We start from the raw sequence: 13,604 nt of genomic DNA on the forward strand, positions 1-13,604 counted from the left end.
AAAATCGGAATGTAAAATCCAGTGGTCACATGGGATGAAATGTCATCCCAGGAGGCCTGCCTGGATTAAGAAACAGAATTCTGGGTATTTTTTTTGTTTAGTTGTATTTTGTGGCATTTGCTGCATGAGCGCTCCGTGTATGGAACTGCACTCCGTTCTAGAAGTGCCTTTTCAGTGCTTCTAGTGGGTAATACATTGCATTATGGGACATGGAGTATAAAATTGTAGTGACAGCAATGCAATGTGAAATATGGTTGTCCAAAATGCACACTGTTGGTTTCCTGACTCTCACCTAGGCTACATGCACGCGTTGCGGAATTTGGTGCAGAAAATCTGAATGTAAAATCCTTTTTTTTTTTTTTTTTTTTAAATATATAAACTAGTCCGATTCAATTAGCAAGCGGAAATACGCAGATTTTAAAGTACACGCCGCAGGTTAATATACGTGCGGAAAAATTCTTCAATGTGTAGATGAGATTTCTTGTTCTGTACTTTTCTGGTACTGTATTACGCCGCAGAGTTACTGCACGAAAATGCGCGAGGCAAATCCGCACGTAATATGCCTTGTGTGCATTTAATTTGAAATGGTATTTGGATTTGCAAGAATGAAAAATACGCGTATTGAAATATCTTCTGGAAGGGCATATTGCCAATCAGAACAATCCGGAAACCTACAACCAAAGTACAGTATTCTCCAATACGGCTGTGACATTATACAAGGTAATATGAGGAAGAAACAAATGTGGCTTTAATCTCAAGTACATAATAATGTAGGCGGGAGGAAGACGACCTGATCCACCAGATTTGACATCCTTGGTAAACAGTCGGTTCTTATGATTTTCTTTTATAAGTGCTAGTTCTATGGACTCTAGATTTAGCTTTTGATAAGACAAATCAGGGATTTTTATTTGAAGGCTATAACAATTCAGGCTGCAAGCAGTATAAATTGGGTGAGTTTTTAGATTTGGCAAGTTTTCAAGTTTGGGTTTGTCACCCAAGAGGCAGACCGAAGGGTGTTTATGAAAAGAGTATTCAATATCTCAGCTATATGGGAAAAGATGGAAGTCCAAAAGGAGCTGTTTGATGGGACCACCAATTATGGTACATAGAGCCTAGTGCCCCGTATGCGTGAAAGCCAGGAGGAGAGACTGAGGGGTGTGCAGCAGAGTTGGAACCAGGTATGTTCTGTGCAGGATCTGTAAGTGGTAGGAACACACTGGGCATAAACACCTGTAGATTTTCAACCGCGTATTACAGTAGCAGCAGTTCGGGTGGGATTTGAACAAATCTCGTCCGCACACCGCACAAAGAATCCGCTGAGAAATAGATTAATTGACCTGGGATGTTCTGCTCTTCTGTTGCGGGTTTTCCACCATTGAATTCAGAGGGAAGGTAAAACCCACAAAAAAGATGTGGTGGAAATACTGTGATTGTGCTGCAAAAATTCCAATTAATAATAAAGCTTATACTTACCCCTGCCCATAGTCCTAGTGACACGATCCCCTGTTCTGAGCACAGCGCAGGCTCCTGAGATGTCTTCCTGTGTAACTGCTGCAGCCAATCAAAGGCTGCAGCGATCACATGGACTGCAACGACATTCCAGGAGGCCGGGCTACGCTCAGAGGGATGCGTCGCCATGACGTTGCATGGATGGTAAAAACGTGTTTTGTTTTTTTTTCCTATTTCTGCAGCCGACAACCCGGCCCCAAAAAACTGCAATTTGGAGTTTTTTCCGGTGGAATTCTCTTCGGCTCCTGGGATGAATATGCTGTGTACTTTTACGCAGCATATCCATCCTGTGTTTGTTCCCTAATAAAGTTTATAACGTGACCTGCCAGCTGCCCTTACTAATGAGTTAGCTGGTAACTGCTGTCTTCTTCTTCTCCCCCCTCAGGAGACCTATTAATTTCGCTATAAAATATATGAATTGAATCCAACTCTGCAAGGGGTATAAATTGCTAGTCTTTTCCCAACGCGAAGTATGTGATACTTTGTGATACTGATGGTGTTATAGAGCATAGGAAAAAATAGATTTTGGTGAGCCTGGACTCCTCAGGGGGGAGTGGGCATGATTTTAGTGTATTGCTCGTTTAAGTGTTCGATGCTCCAACATGCTTTGTCTAAACCTGGCTATACACTTGAGATGGCTTTCGGCCGCCGGCTTTTGCTCCCGACTCAAACACATGCATGTTCCTGCAACGGAGAAGCGAGGACGCTGTTGCGAGACTCCTGGCCGCGGCTTGTCTATTTGCAAAAAAAGAATTTTGACATGCCCGACCCTTCCCTCACCCTGACAGCTGCTGTCGGGATGTCACCGTGTTAGATCAGCCGGTTCCATCAAATATCTGTGGGTTTGGCTGACATACATCTGTGTATGGCCAGCCTAAGTGGTCACTCGACCAAACGCGTCAGTGGCATCCAAATGCGTGGTATAGGTGTCTAAGATGCATTTAGGGCACCATGGTGGTAAATGCCCTGTAATCCTAGCTTAAATGTATCTCATAGTAGTTCATTGAATAAATCCTACAGTGTGCATATTCATAGCCGTATCCTGAATACATTGATCTTGCACTTTATCTGGTAATTCTGTTCCTACTCAAGATAACTACTAAAATGATGGAGAATATAACCCAAAAAAGATTTTATATTGCTAGAACTTTAGTTGCAGTCCCCATTTGCATTCAGCTACTAGCTGTTTTACTTCTATGGGTATGTGCACATGACCTATTTTCAGGCGTTTTACGCCTCGAATTACGCCTGAAAAGACGGCTCCAATACGTCTGCAAACATGTGCCCATTGCTTGCAGTGGGTCTTACGATGTTCTGTTCAAACGAGGTGTAATTTTACACGTCGCTGTCAAGACGGTGTGTAAAATTACGCCTGTGTCCAAGAAGTGCAGGACACTTCTTGGGACGTTTTTGGAGCCGTTTTTCAATGACTCCAATGAAAAACAGCTCCAATTACGTCCGTAAAAGATGCCGCGAAAAACGCAAGTACATGCAAAAACGTCTGAAATTCAGGAGTTTTCTCCTGAAAACAGCTCTGTAATTTCAGACGTAATTTGCGTTTACGTGTGAACATACCCTTACTCTTGTACTGAGCCTGTGTAAATACAAGATGGTTTTGATATTAAAAGAGCAAACCGTGCATGTGTGATGTAGATTTTAATTAATAATTTCTGTATCTATTATGTACATTTTCCACACAAGTAGATAACTGCTGTTTAATATTTCCACCAAGTTTAGCGGACACTAAGGTTGATTTTTGTTTTCGTTTTTGTGTAACTTTATCTTTTTGAACAGATTTGTAGTTTTTCTGTGTTACGATATGTGCACAATACTGTTCTAAAACAGACCCTAAACACTCTTGTTAAGCATTCCTCTGACGAGCAGTGTTCCCTCATTATGGAGCTCTTATCTGTTTACAATGTCCGAACCCACTGATTTCTGTGTACCAGCCAACTAATGTGCATGGCGGTGTACTGACTTTCCTCCGATGGCAGATCTCGTGGAATAGAAAGATCGGGTATGTTGAGTTCAACATGCCGAACCCTTGTTCCCTCGGGAGACAAGCTGCTGCCAGAGGTGTCTGGCAGCAGTTTATTCCCCTCTCCCAATTGGAAACGCGTATACACTCGTCTGAGCGTGCATGTATATGGGGGATTCAAAATAAATAGCTGTCCGTCACCTATGTGAAGTGTGTGAGAAGCTTAGGATGGCTGAGAATGCTGCTTGAGTCTGCGTATAGATATCATGATTTATAAGATTAGTTTGCAGTCTGAGGTCCGTTTCAGATGGCCATAATTACGGCTGCATATTGGTGTCTTGTAATCGGACCCCCATCACTGATTCTACTGGAACAAACTTGGATCAACATAGAACACTATGGTCATCTGAATTAAATCCAGAAAAACGTAAGTGGCCCGGTGTTGCAGCCATAAAATGGACACAAATTCAGCCACGTTACGGTTGTCTGGAACCGGCCTTCTATAGATCGCTAAAATGGCCTTATAAACCTCTCAATCATATGCATGTTTCGGAATGATTGAGATCATTAAGGGTGTATTCACACGCGCTGTTTACTTTATTTTTGCAACGACTATCGCAAAATTGTGGCTGTAAATTGCCTGAAATTAAACCTCCACTGTAAATAAACTATCACAATACCCATCATACACTTCATTCGTTTTGGTAACCAATCCTTACACCAGTATTTAAATGACCCTACTGAATACGAACAAGCCAATAACCAGTGACGCAGGTAGATTCTTGTTAGATACGTATATATCGTGATAAATTGTGCCATCTAAATGTGGTTAAAGGCTCTAGGTGTATGATTCTAGGTGCTGTCAGTTTACTGGGTTATTTGTTATTGTGTTTTAAATTTTTATGTAGAAAGTTTTTTTGGACATATGGTGCACTTTGTCTGAACATCACTATTTGCTGCCATTAAAGAGGCGCCATCACCAGATTATAAATTCCTGATCTACATAATCTGATCGGCGCTGTAATGTAGATAAGTGTTTTTTATTTTTATTTTGAAAAACTATCAATTTTGAGCAAGTTATGAACAATTTTAGATTTATGCTAATTACTTTCTTAATAGACAACTGGGCGTGTTTTTACTTTTTTACCAACTGGGCGTTGTACAGAGAAGTGTATTACGCTGACCAATCAGTGACCAATCTGCGTCATACACTTCTTCTCTCCCGTTCTTTTTTAGCAGTACTCGCAACACCACATGATCTCGCGAGATCATGCTGTGCTGTCACATACACCCCCATTAACTTTACCTAAGTTTCTTCAGAGTGAATAGACATCACCTCCAGCCAAGACACGATGTCTATTCACACTTCTGACACTTCTGTAAAGCTTCTGTTAATGACCGCACAGCGTGATCTCGCGATGTTGCGAGTACTGCTAAAAATGGAGAGAAGTGTATGACACTGGTCAGCGTCATACACTCCTCTGTACAACGCCCATTTGGTAAAGTAAAAACATGCCCAGTTGTCTAAGAAAGCAATTTGCATAAATCTAAAATCATGCATAACTTGCTCAAAATTGATTGTTTTTCAAAATAAAATACACTTTACATTACAGCGCCGATCAGATTATGTAGGAGATAGCGGCTCTGTCACCAGTTTAGAAGTGCCCGAAGTCTAGAGTATGCTGTACACCTTGTGGTACTATGTGTAAACTATAAACTGTAGGTACCTGCTGTTGGCAGAATATAACGTTCTCGTAATGTACCTCCTAATTATTGTATTTAACATGGTCTCCTTGTGTTACAGTTCAACCAGTCAGTAGGAAACGAGATAAATATTGGTGTTGGGACTTCCTTCTGCTTGTGCACTGATGGACAACTTCACATCAGACAAGTGTTACACCCGGAGGCCTCCAAAAAGGTAATGTGCACTGTTTTTCTATGTGTATTTTTATAAATTTGTGTCACTCTTTTACGTATGTTGTTGTCTGCTGCAGACATCCTCTACTATAGTATGCTGAGGTAAGAGAAAATAACGGTGGGATTAATCGGAATCTTAACGCCAGGAGCAACATAGAGTAAAGTTCTTGGCTTTATAGAGCGGCATGAGCCAATTAAAAACAGTGAATTTTCTGCAAAGCAATAGTTTATGCACAGAGGTATAACTAAAAGCTCCTGGGCCCCAATACAAAGTCTGCAAGAGCCCGCCACCTACCATGTGCCATTTATAATATCGTCATATAACTTTATAGACAAAGGCCTCATTTACATGTACGTAATGCAGCCTAATTTTAGTGTACGTATTACGGCCGGGTGACCTGGACACTGGTTCAAGTGAAACGAATTGACATCGCTATAGGGTTCTGTGGGGCCTGGATATCCTAAAACCTGATAGAAGGTTCAAATGTGGAATTTTTGTTAAGATCCAGGTAAACGGGATTTGTACTACCCAGATGGGCTTTTACTCCTCAGTCTTTAAAGATCTAATGACTGGAACTTGAAACTCTCCAGGGTCTGACAATTATTAAGCACGTAGCCTTATTTGTCGACACCCCCCCCCCCCCTTTTAGTTAATTGGAGAATTGGTGTACTGGATAAATTCGGCATCTATTGTGTTTGACTACATGAAATGCTTAGAATAGAAACTCTAATTATACTTTATTACGGAGGCTGAGTCCCCGTGGACAGGGAGATGTTGGATGATCTTTGTTTACAGTTGGTGTATAATTTTACATTTATTGGTGACCAATGTTCCCTCTAAGTCTTGGCAGCTCCTGAGCGGAGCCATTAGGGAGCAGGGAAAGTCTCCATCAATGGTGGGTGTTCTGATGACAAAATAAGAGAGGAAAACTTATTTAAATTTTTTTTTTTTTTAAATACTAGAACATTACAATTCCACCAATAAAATAGTTATAAACACCAATTATAGGCATCAATGAAAGAATCCTCATTACACCACTGTCCTTATAGATAGCGCCACGCAGACCCCCTGTAGATATCGCCATGCAGTAATTGCCCCCCCCCCCTCACCCTGTATATAGCGCTACACAGCCCCCCTCCCCACAGCTCCTTACAATCTTTTATTTTTTTTTATTTACCTTGCCCAGTTCCCACGACAGACGGAGCGTTCCACTGCATGCGCAAACCGGCGTGATGTGAAGTCATCACGCCGGCCTGCGTGACTCCCAGCGCCTTATCGGCTACAGGCCTAACGTGGCCTGCAACCTATAGTATTCATTTGTATGTGCGTCCACGCACATACAAGTGAATGTGGCTGTCGCTAGCACCGGAGCCCCCTCCGGTGCTAGAGACGCTGCTACATCCGTCTGCCTGTGGCAGTGTGCGGACTTTAAACTCTGGTGAGTGGGCGAACTTTGAAAGGTGCGCACCTTATAGGGAATACTGTTGGTGACTGACTTTTATTCCATTTGAGCTTTTTTTGAAATATGCTAGTTTGGCTAAAGTTTCTTGTCGGTGTATTTAACGAGTCAAATTAAAGATTGCTACATCTGTATAGAGAGATCATCTGGCACTGAGTATTGACCCTTTCAAAAATATATTACTTACATTGCTCAAACTTGACACTTGTTCGTAGTGCAGGACCTGTCTCTTTAGCAGTAATTATATATTTGCCCTACTATGTAGCTGTTCAGATGGGGCAAATTTTTGGTGCGAAATCCACTATTTAAGTACAATACATGTAACTGATGTTTTGAAATATTCACGCTCTTTGAATTTGCGCAACATTCCTATTTTGTTGAATATTCCGCTGCAAAACGGCACAAGACATTTTATTGCTATGGAAAGAACCAGTCTGTCTGAATTTGTTGCACTAAATTACACTCTCGAAGTATATATCCTACAGAATTTCTACTCTCCTATATTTAAACTGGTACTATTGATATGGGCAATCTTGATTCTATCACCCAACCCTCAACTCGGAGATTATAATGGGGTCCAGGACCTACAAATTAATAAGTTTGTAATGGGGGGCCCCCAATCTACCACATGCCATTTTAAAATACTGATGTCTTATGCATCGAGGGGCCTTTAGACTCTTAGACCCCCAGGGTCCATGTCCCACTGTTACTTGTGGGCCCCCATCCTCCCTATAGTTACACACCGGCCTCTCCCCTCTTTTTGCCAGCCTGGTAATTATCCCATCGTAGCATAACTGGAGAATATTAGGAGTGATCAGAAAAGTAGACGTGGAGACGTAAGCCATCGTTCTGTGTCCTTGAGTCTGGCTGTGCAGGTGCATCAGAAAGTGAGATGGTCCCTGAGTTTGACAAGCATGACTGGTTTCTCTGCTTGGCGTAGTGTTAGAATAAGCTCAACGCCCTGAAAACGCGACTTAAACAAAGGTTTGTTCTTTATCTGTAGATGATGATGCAAGCGTGATGCCGAGGGAGATTCTCTAACAAATCTATTTTGATTATTCAGATTACCAGGCGCAGAGGTTTCCTTGTTCGATAGTAAAAATGTCTACAAATATTCTGCTTTCTGATGCTTTACACACGGTGCGTAATCTCCAATTTGAGACAGATGCTAGAATACCCCTCAAATGGCAACTGAGAGGATTGATGGAGCATGGCTTGCCTTGAAACCCACCTTCTAGTCTTTTCATTATCTCAATTAAAGGGGATGGAGTCTGGATTACTACCAACTTGCATCTTCAGTCGAAATGGGCAACTAAAGCCTTTATTTTTTTTATTTTTAGGGGTTGATAAATGAACTGAATATCCCTTTTAAGGGAACACTTTAGATATATGCAGATACATTGCTTCATTTAAAAATTATTTAAAATCCCCCCCCCCCCCCCCCCCCCAGACGCTCAATTCCACATATGCGAATATCTGCAGATTAGCCCCTATAAAAATAAAGGGTGGATTTCTCCCAGTTTAAGAACCTGAGCCCTACCGGTTCTCTACCCTATGGAGATGCATGGGAAACGGAAGTTGGTCTGGTCCCTGATAGTGTTACTTGGCAGCACGTGGGCGAATGTCCACACTTTAATATTAAAGAAACCTCCTACAAACTTTTGACTAGATGGTACCGAACTCACGTACAACTGGTGAAAAATGTTTCCCTCTCGTTCTAGTTTACACTCCCGTGGTTGCAGTAGGTGGGATCGTTGTCGCGTTTTGTCCAGTAGGTCAGACTCGCTGGAAACAAGTGCATCTAGTCTAAACTAGGTCTCTGTCTGCTTCTCTTGGTTAGCGTTACTTAATACCCTGATTGCAAATGTCATAAACTGGACATAAAGACATAAACTACTAATGCATTTTCTCTCCAGGTGGAATATTGCTACAAGATGAAAGTCTAAATTAAACTTTAGAATGTTTTGATGAAAGGGATTTGAAGATATTAGAGGGTTTCAATGTATTATTGTTACCTAAGGCCCCGTGCACACGTCCGTGCGATATTTGCGGTCAGTAAATCCTGCACAGACTGGCCGCTGCGTGTCACCTGCATTTGCGGTCCATGCTCACAGTAATGAGTATAGGCGCACTATCCGTAAATATGAAATAGAACATGTCCTATTTTTTTGTAGCTCATTTCTGGGGCCCAAGCACACACCCTTAAACATACGGGAAGTTCTCCGTAGCCGATGGATATTGTCAGTATTTTATCCGCAATTACGGAGTCTTATAGAAGATATACAATTTTTGTTTCCCCTTCCTTCCGACACTAGTCTGTGAATCAAGCTTAGGGCAGAGCTGTGGCTGGGAAGCTGGTTACTGTAGCGACCCCCCCCCCCCCCCCTCGCCAGTAGTCAATGGAGACCAGGCAAGCTGAAGACACTTTCTCATCACATTTTATTCACCAATACCTTTTTTTTTTTGTCAGGTTTTTGCAAGACCTGCCATCTCAATGCTCTAGTCAAACATGGAGAGGGCCAGGTGGAAACTGTTTTTGTTTCAGGAATTTTCAGTGTCTGTACGTCAGGCTTCGCTCACGTCTGCGTCCGGGATCTGTTCCGACGTTTGCTTTCCGTTGGAACGGAGCCCTGACTGAAACAAACGGAAACCATAGGTTTCAATGGTGATGGATCCGGTGCCAATGGTTTCCATTTGTCTCGGTCGTTTTCACGGAATGAATAGTGCAGTTGACTACGCTATTGATTTTGTCGAAATGACGGCACCCTTGCACAACGGAGACAAACTGAAGCCATTGGCACCAGATCAGTCACTATTAAAATCAATCGTGATGGAAGCGGAAACCCATGGTTTCCGTTTGTCAGTCAGGGCTCCGTTCAAATGGAAAGCTCAGACGAATGGTCTGAACGGAGCCCGGACGCAGATGTGAACGAAGCCTTAGGCTGGGTTCACACTGAGTTTTTTTTGCAGGTGGAAAATCTACCTCAAAATTCTGTTCAGATTTTCCTCTGCCTGCATACCGATTTTTCGCCTGCGGCCATTGAGCACTGCCGGCATAAAACGCCACGAAATACGCTTTCTCTGCCTCCCATTGATGTCAGAGGCGTAATCGCGCGAAGATAGGGCATGTAAAACCGGCTCGCGGGAGAAAACCGCCTCCTATTGAAATCAATGGGAGGCATTTACGGCCTGTTTTGCGGTGCGGTTTCAGTGTCAAACTCGTCGAAAAACTCTGTGTGAACATACCCTTAGGATGTTTTCTTTTTTACTTTTCCTAGGTTTTTTGAGCTCATTGATTTTAAATTGTGCTTTTTTTTTTTTTTTGTGTGCATAATGTAAGTTGTAGAAGTGGTAGCGTTTTTATGAGAATCTCTTAAGGGTGTGGTGGAATAAAATGTGACTCAAACTTAAATCAATCTAGGTGTTGCAGTTAGGCAGATTAAGTTCTGAAGCAAATTGTGGCTGGAGACAAGTGGGTGGCTATTGAAGTGAATGATACTTAGATATATGATTTGCTTAAATCAAAGGTGGTGAGGCGAGACCAGAAATATGTCATTAATGCCAGCAGCTCTGATGTGAAAAATCATGTTGGAAAAAGCTGAATTGCGGGATTTTAACCATTAAGGCTTAATGTCTTGAGAGAGTGATGTGCAAAACAAAAACATCTTGTGAGTGTCATTTCTATGGCAAGACTACTTCGTGTTGACACTAATCATAATATATTGCTGTTACTGCGTATCGCCCTTTTAAATGGGCTTTCCACTGAAAATGTAGAAATAGTCATTTATCAGAAGTTGGAGCAGCAGCCCAAGTTTTGAAATTATTTTGTTTAGAGATAATGGAATTTTTCTGTTTTTGTTGTGGCGGACATGTTTACAGCCAGTGCAGCCATATTAGTTGTCACCTTTATGAATTGGCCTCTGAGTAACGGATAGTAGACTTGACATTTTTCTCTGCCTGTTTTATCAATATCCGTGACTGTTAACCAGCAATTGATGAGTTTCCCAAGGTTTTCTTGCTGTGATTGGCTGTGTAAGCTGGATGAGGAGGTGTTACAGGACCTTCTGGTTGACAGAGAATTGTCCCCATAAGAGCTAAAACGGCTGACGATGGTAGTTGCCAGATAGCTACTTCCTATTTTAGAAACTGAAAGCAAAAGCAGTTCAGAACACAAACCACTATATTTAGGGAAACTACATGTAAAGATTCAGGAGCACTGTATGCCATATGACAGACCAAATGAATGTTAAAAATATCCCAGAAGTTGCTAGTATGAAGACTAAAGATGAACATCTAAGACTCTTGTAATTATCTAACTATATGTTATGGTACACGGCCCATCTCTAGTATTTAAAGTGTTTGGCATGAGCTATAAATCGATGCTATTCCAACCCAATATCTGTATAGACAGATGCACTTTCGTTTTTTCAAAACAATTCTTATATTGGTTTTTCATCAAAAGCCAGCTATGTGAAGCCATTAATATAGTTTTATTTCAGGCCACGAGTTCCATGTAAAATAGTGGCTTGCACTCAAATCACTATAGAGTCCGCTCTTGTATTGGCATAACTCTTGTGCATGCATTAGTCCTTGTGCACACGGGTGTCATGACTCTAAACAACCTCAGAGTTGTACTTTTTTGATTCTGGGACAACCCCTTTAATACGATCACCTATACACCGGATCAGTGATAATTGCATGCTTGCTGGTGGCCCCACCACTGGGACCCTCACCGAACATGAGAACGGGGTTGCGAACCCCTTGTTCCCTCTCACTGCTTGACCGCAGCGAGCAGGATGTTGAATGGAGGGGTGGTCGAGGGTGCGTTCTGCCTCTCCATTCACAATTGATGTGAACTACAGAAACAGCCAAGTACACAATGCTCTCTTATTTGAGCCATTATTAGACTTTGAATGGAACGGCAACCGCAGATTTGACAGATTCTCCTTTCAATAATGGGCAGTGAGGGGGGGTCTGGGGTTTTAAAACCCCCATTCTCGGGATCAGTGGGGTCCCCAGCATGCAGGTGATTTTTTTTAAAATCAGGGACAACACATTTAATAAGCCACTTATAGCAGTCTATGGCTCTGTCTGGACACCCATATTCCTTGGATGTCATATGGATCGGTGTATGAATTGGACAGACCAAAAGCATGCGATATTGCAGAGGTACTCTCATCTAGAAGCATTGCTATTCAGCAGTTAACGAGTTCCCATTGCTCCTTACTATGGTGCCTTACAGGTATGTATGTAGGTATGTGCGCCTGAGCAAGGGCTCCTTACACGGCTGAATCGGAACACTTCAGGTCTCCTGTATAAAAACTAAAGTAGCCAAAAAAGTGGATGATTTCCTGTAGCAATCACTAAGATTACAGATTTTATTTTTTTCCTCCCATTAAAGTTTGGAAATTGTTTGTCTGCCCTTTTTCCATGAGATCCTCCATGTCCGGTGTGTACAGTTCACTATAAAGTATTCTTACCTTGTTTGTGTAAACATAAGCCACGTTCAGTTGGACAAAGATGGTTTATTGTTACACAATGTGTGCACAAGGATTTTCTGTTTGACTGTGACGTTCCAACCAGTTGTAGGATTGTAGTTATGAATGTTGTCATTGGGCTCTTTTTCAGGGTTTTGTTTAGTCAGGCTTTCCGTATTGTTGCCGGTAATAACACTGGAAACCCAGCAGAAACCTGATAGATTTTTATTATGTCCGGGTGATCTGTCAAAATGTAATGGGATCGGTTTGAAAAATGTATCCTTTAAACACCTGTCGTGGTTCCAACAGAAGCCATGACGGTTGTGTGAGCAGCCGTATTCAAAAAGTTTTTCAAAACTTCGCACACTGATTTTGCAGAGTTTTGAAACCTAAGTTGGGGACCTTCTACCTGCTCCTCAGTGCCATGTTGTATTTCTACATAAGACTGTATTCACATGTAGCAGTAGTTCACAGCACGGTCAAACTGCAGCAAAACCACATGCAGTTTTCCTCACCGCCAGAAAATGCATAGAAAATAGTTTTGCTGTAGTGGTCTACTAAGCGCTTTAGCTCACGAGGCAGACAACCCTTGTGTGAATAGATTTTTGCATCTGTGTTACAATCACAAATCCTGCAGGTCTGATGAGCGGAACGAACCGCATCATAGATCTGTCATTTGTCACGCATGCACTGGTAAGCACCACCAAGATGAAATCTAACATCTAATAAAAGTTCAAGGTAATCATGGGGCAGACAGTTTTTTTTTTTTTGGGCTTCCTGTCCGTAATCCTATCGAAGAGTCCTAGAGTCCGAATCTTCTCAATCGGAAATGGCCGATAACTGGGAACCAGATTACATCCAACAATTGGAGATTAGATCAACTTTAGCTTTTAATGTTCATTTAATATGGCCATACATGATACCTCAATGAAACCTATTGGCGTAAGGATTGTAAGATGAAATACATCAAATGTCACAAAATTTTGTACATTTTCTGAAAGTTTATATTCTTTTGTTTTTTTTCCCCTGCTATTTATTCCTAACAGAATGTACTTCTTCCTGAGTGTTTTTACTCCTTCTTTGACTTGAGGAAAGAATTTATGAAATGCTGCCCAGGATTTGGTGAAACAAGTGAACTTGATGTCACAGCGATTGCAAGTTGTATCCTTTTTTATCTTTTATTTAAAAAAAATTTTTAAAAAATGGACAAAGGTTGATCATATGGAATGGATGACCAGGCAATGAGTGGGGAATTGACTTCAC

The 13,604-nt window shown here is 41.7% G+C and overlaps 1 protein-coding gene across 3 annotated transcripts in view; it reads left to right on the forward strand.

Moving 5' to 3' along the window:
- ESRP1 (epithelial splicing regulatory protein 1) overlaps window positions 1-13,604 on the forward strand; it is a 59,421-nt gene that overhangs the window by 8,220 nt on the left and 37,597 nt on the right. For all 3 annotated transcript variants that reach the window (XM_075825922.1, XM_075825923.1, XM_075825924.1), the window contains exons 3-4: window positions 5,292-5,405; window positions 13,388-13,502. In XM_075825922.1, coding sequence (XP_075682037.1) covers window positions 5,292-5,405; window positions 13,388-13,502 — 229 coding nt within the window. The remainder of the gene's footprint in view (window positions 1-5,291; window positions 5,406-13,387; window positions 13,503-13,604) is intronic.

The sequence above is a fragment of the Rhinoderma darwinii genome, chromosome 5 (genome assembly GCF_050947455.1).
Source record: "Rhinoderma darwinii isolate aRhiDar2 chromosome 5, aRhiDar2.hap1, whole genome shotgun sequence".
Taxonomy (NCBI): Eukaryota; Metazoa; Chordata; class Amphibia; order Anura; family Rhinodermatidae; genus Rhinoderma; species Rhinoderma darwinii.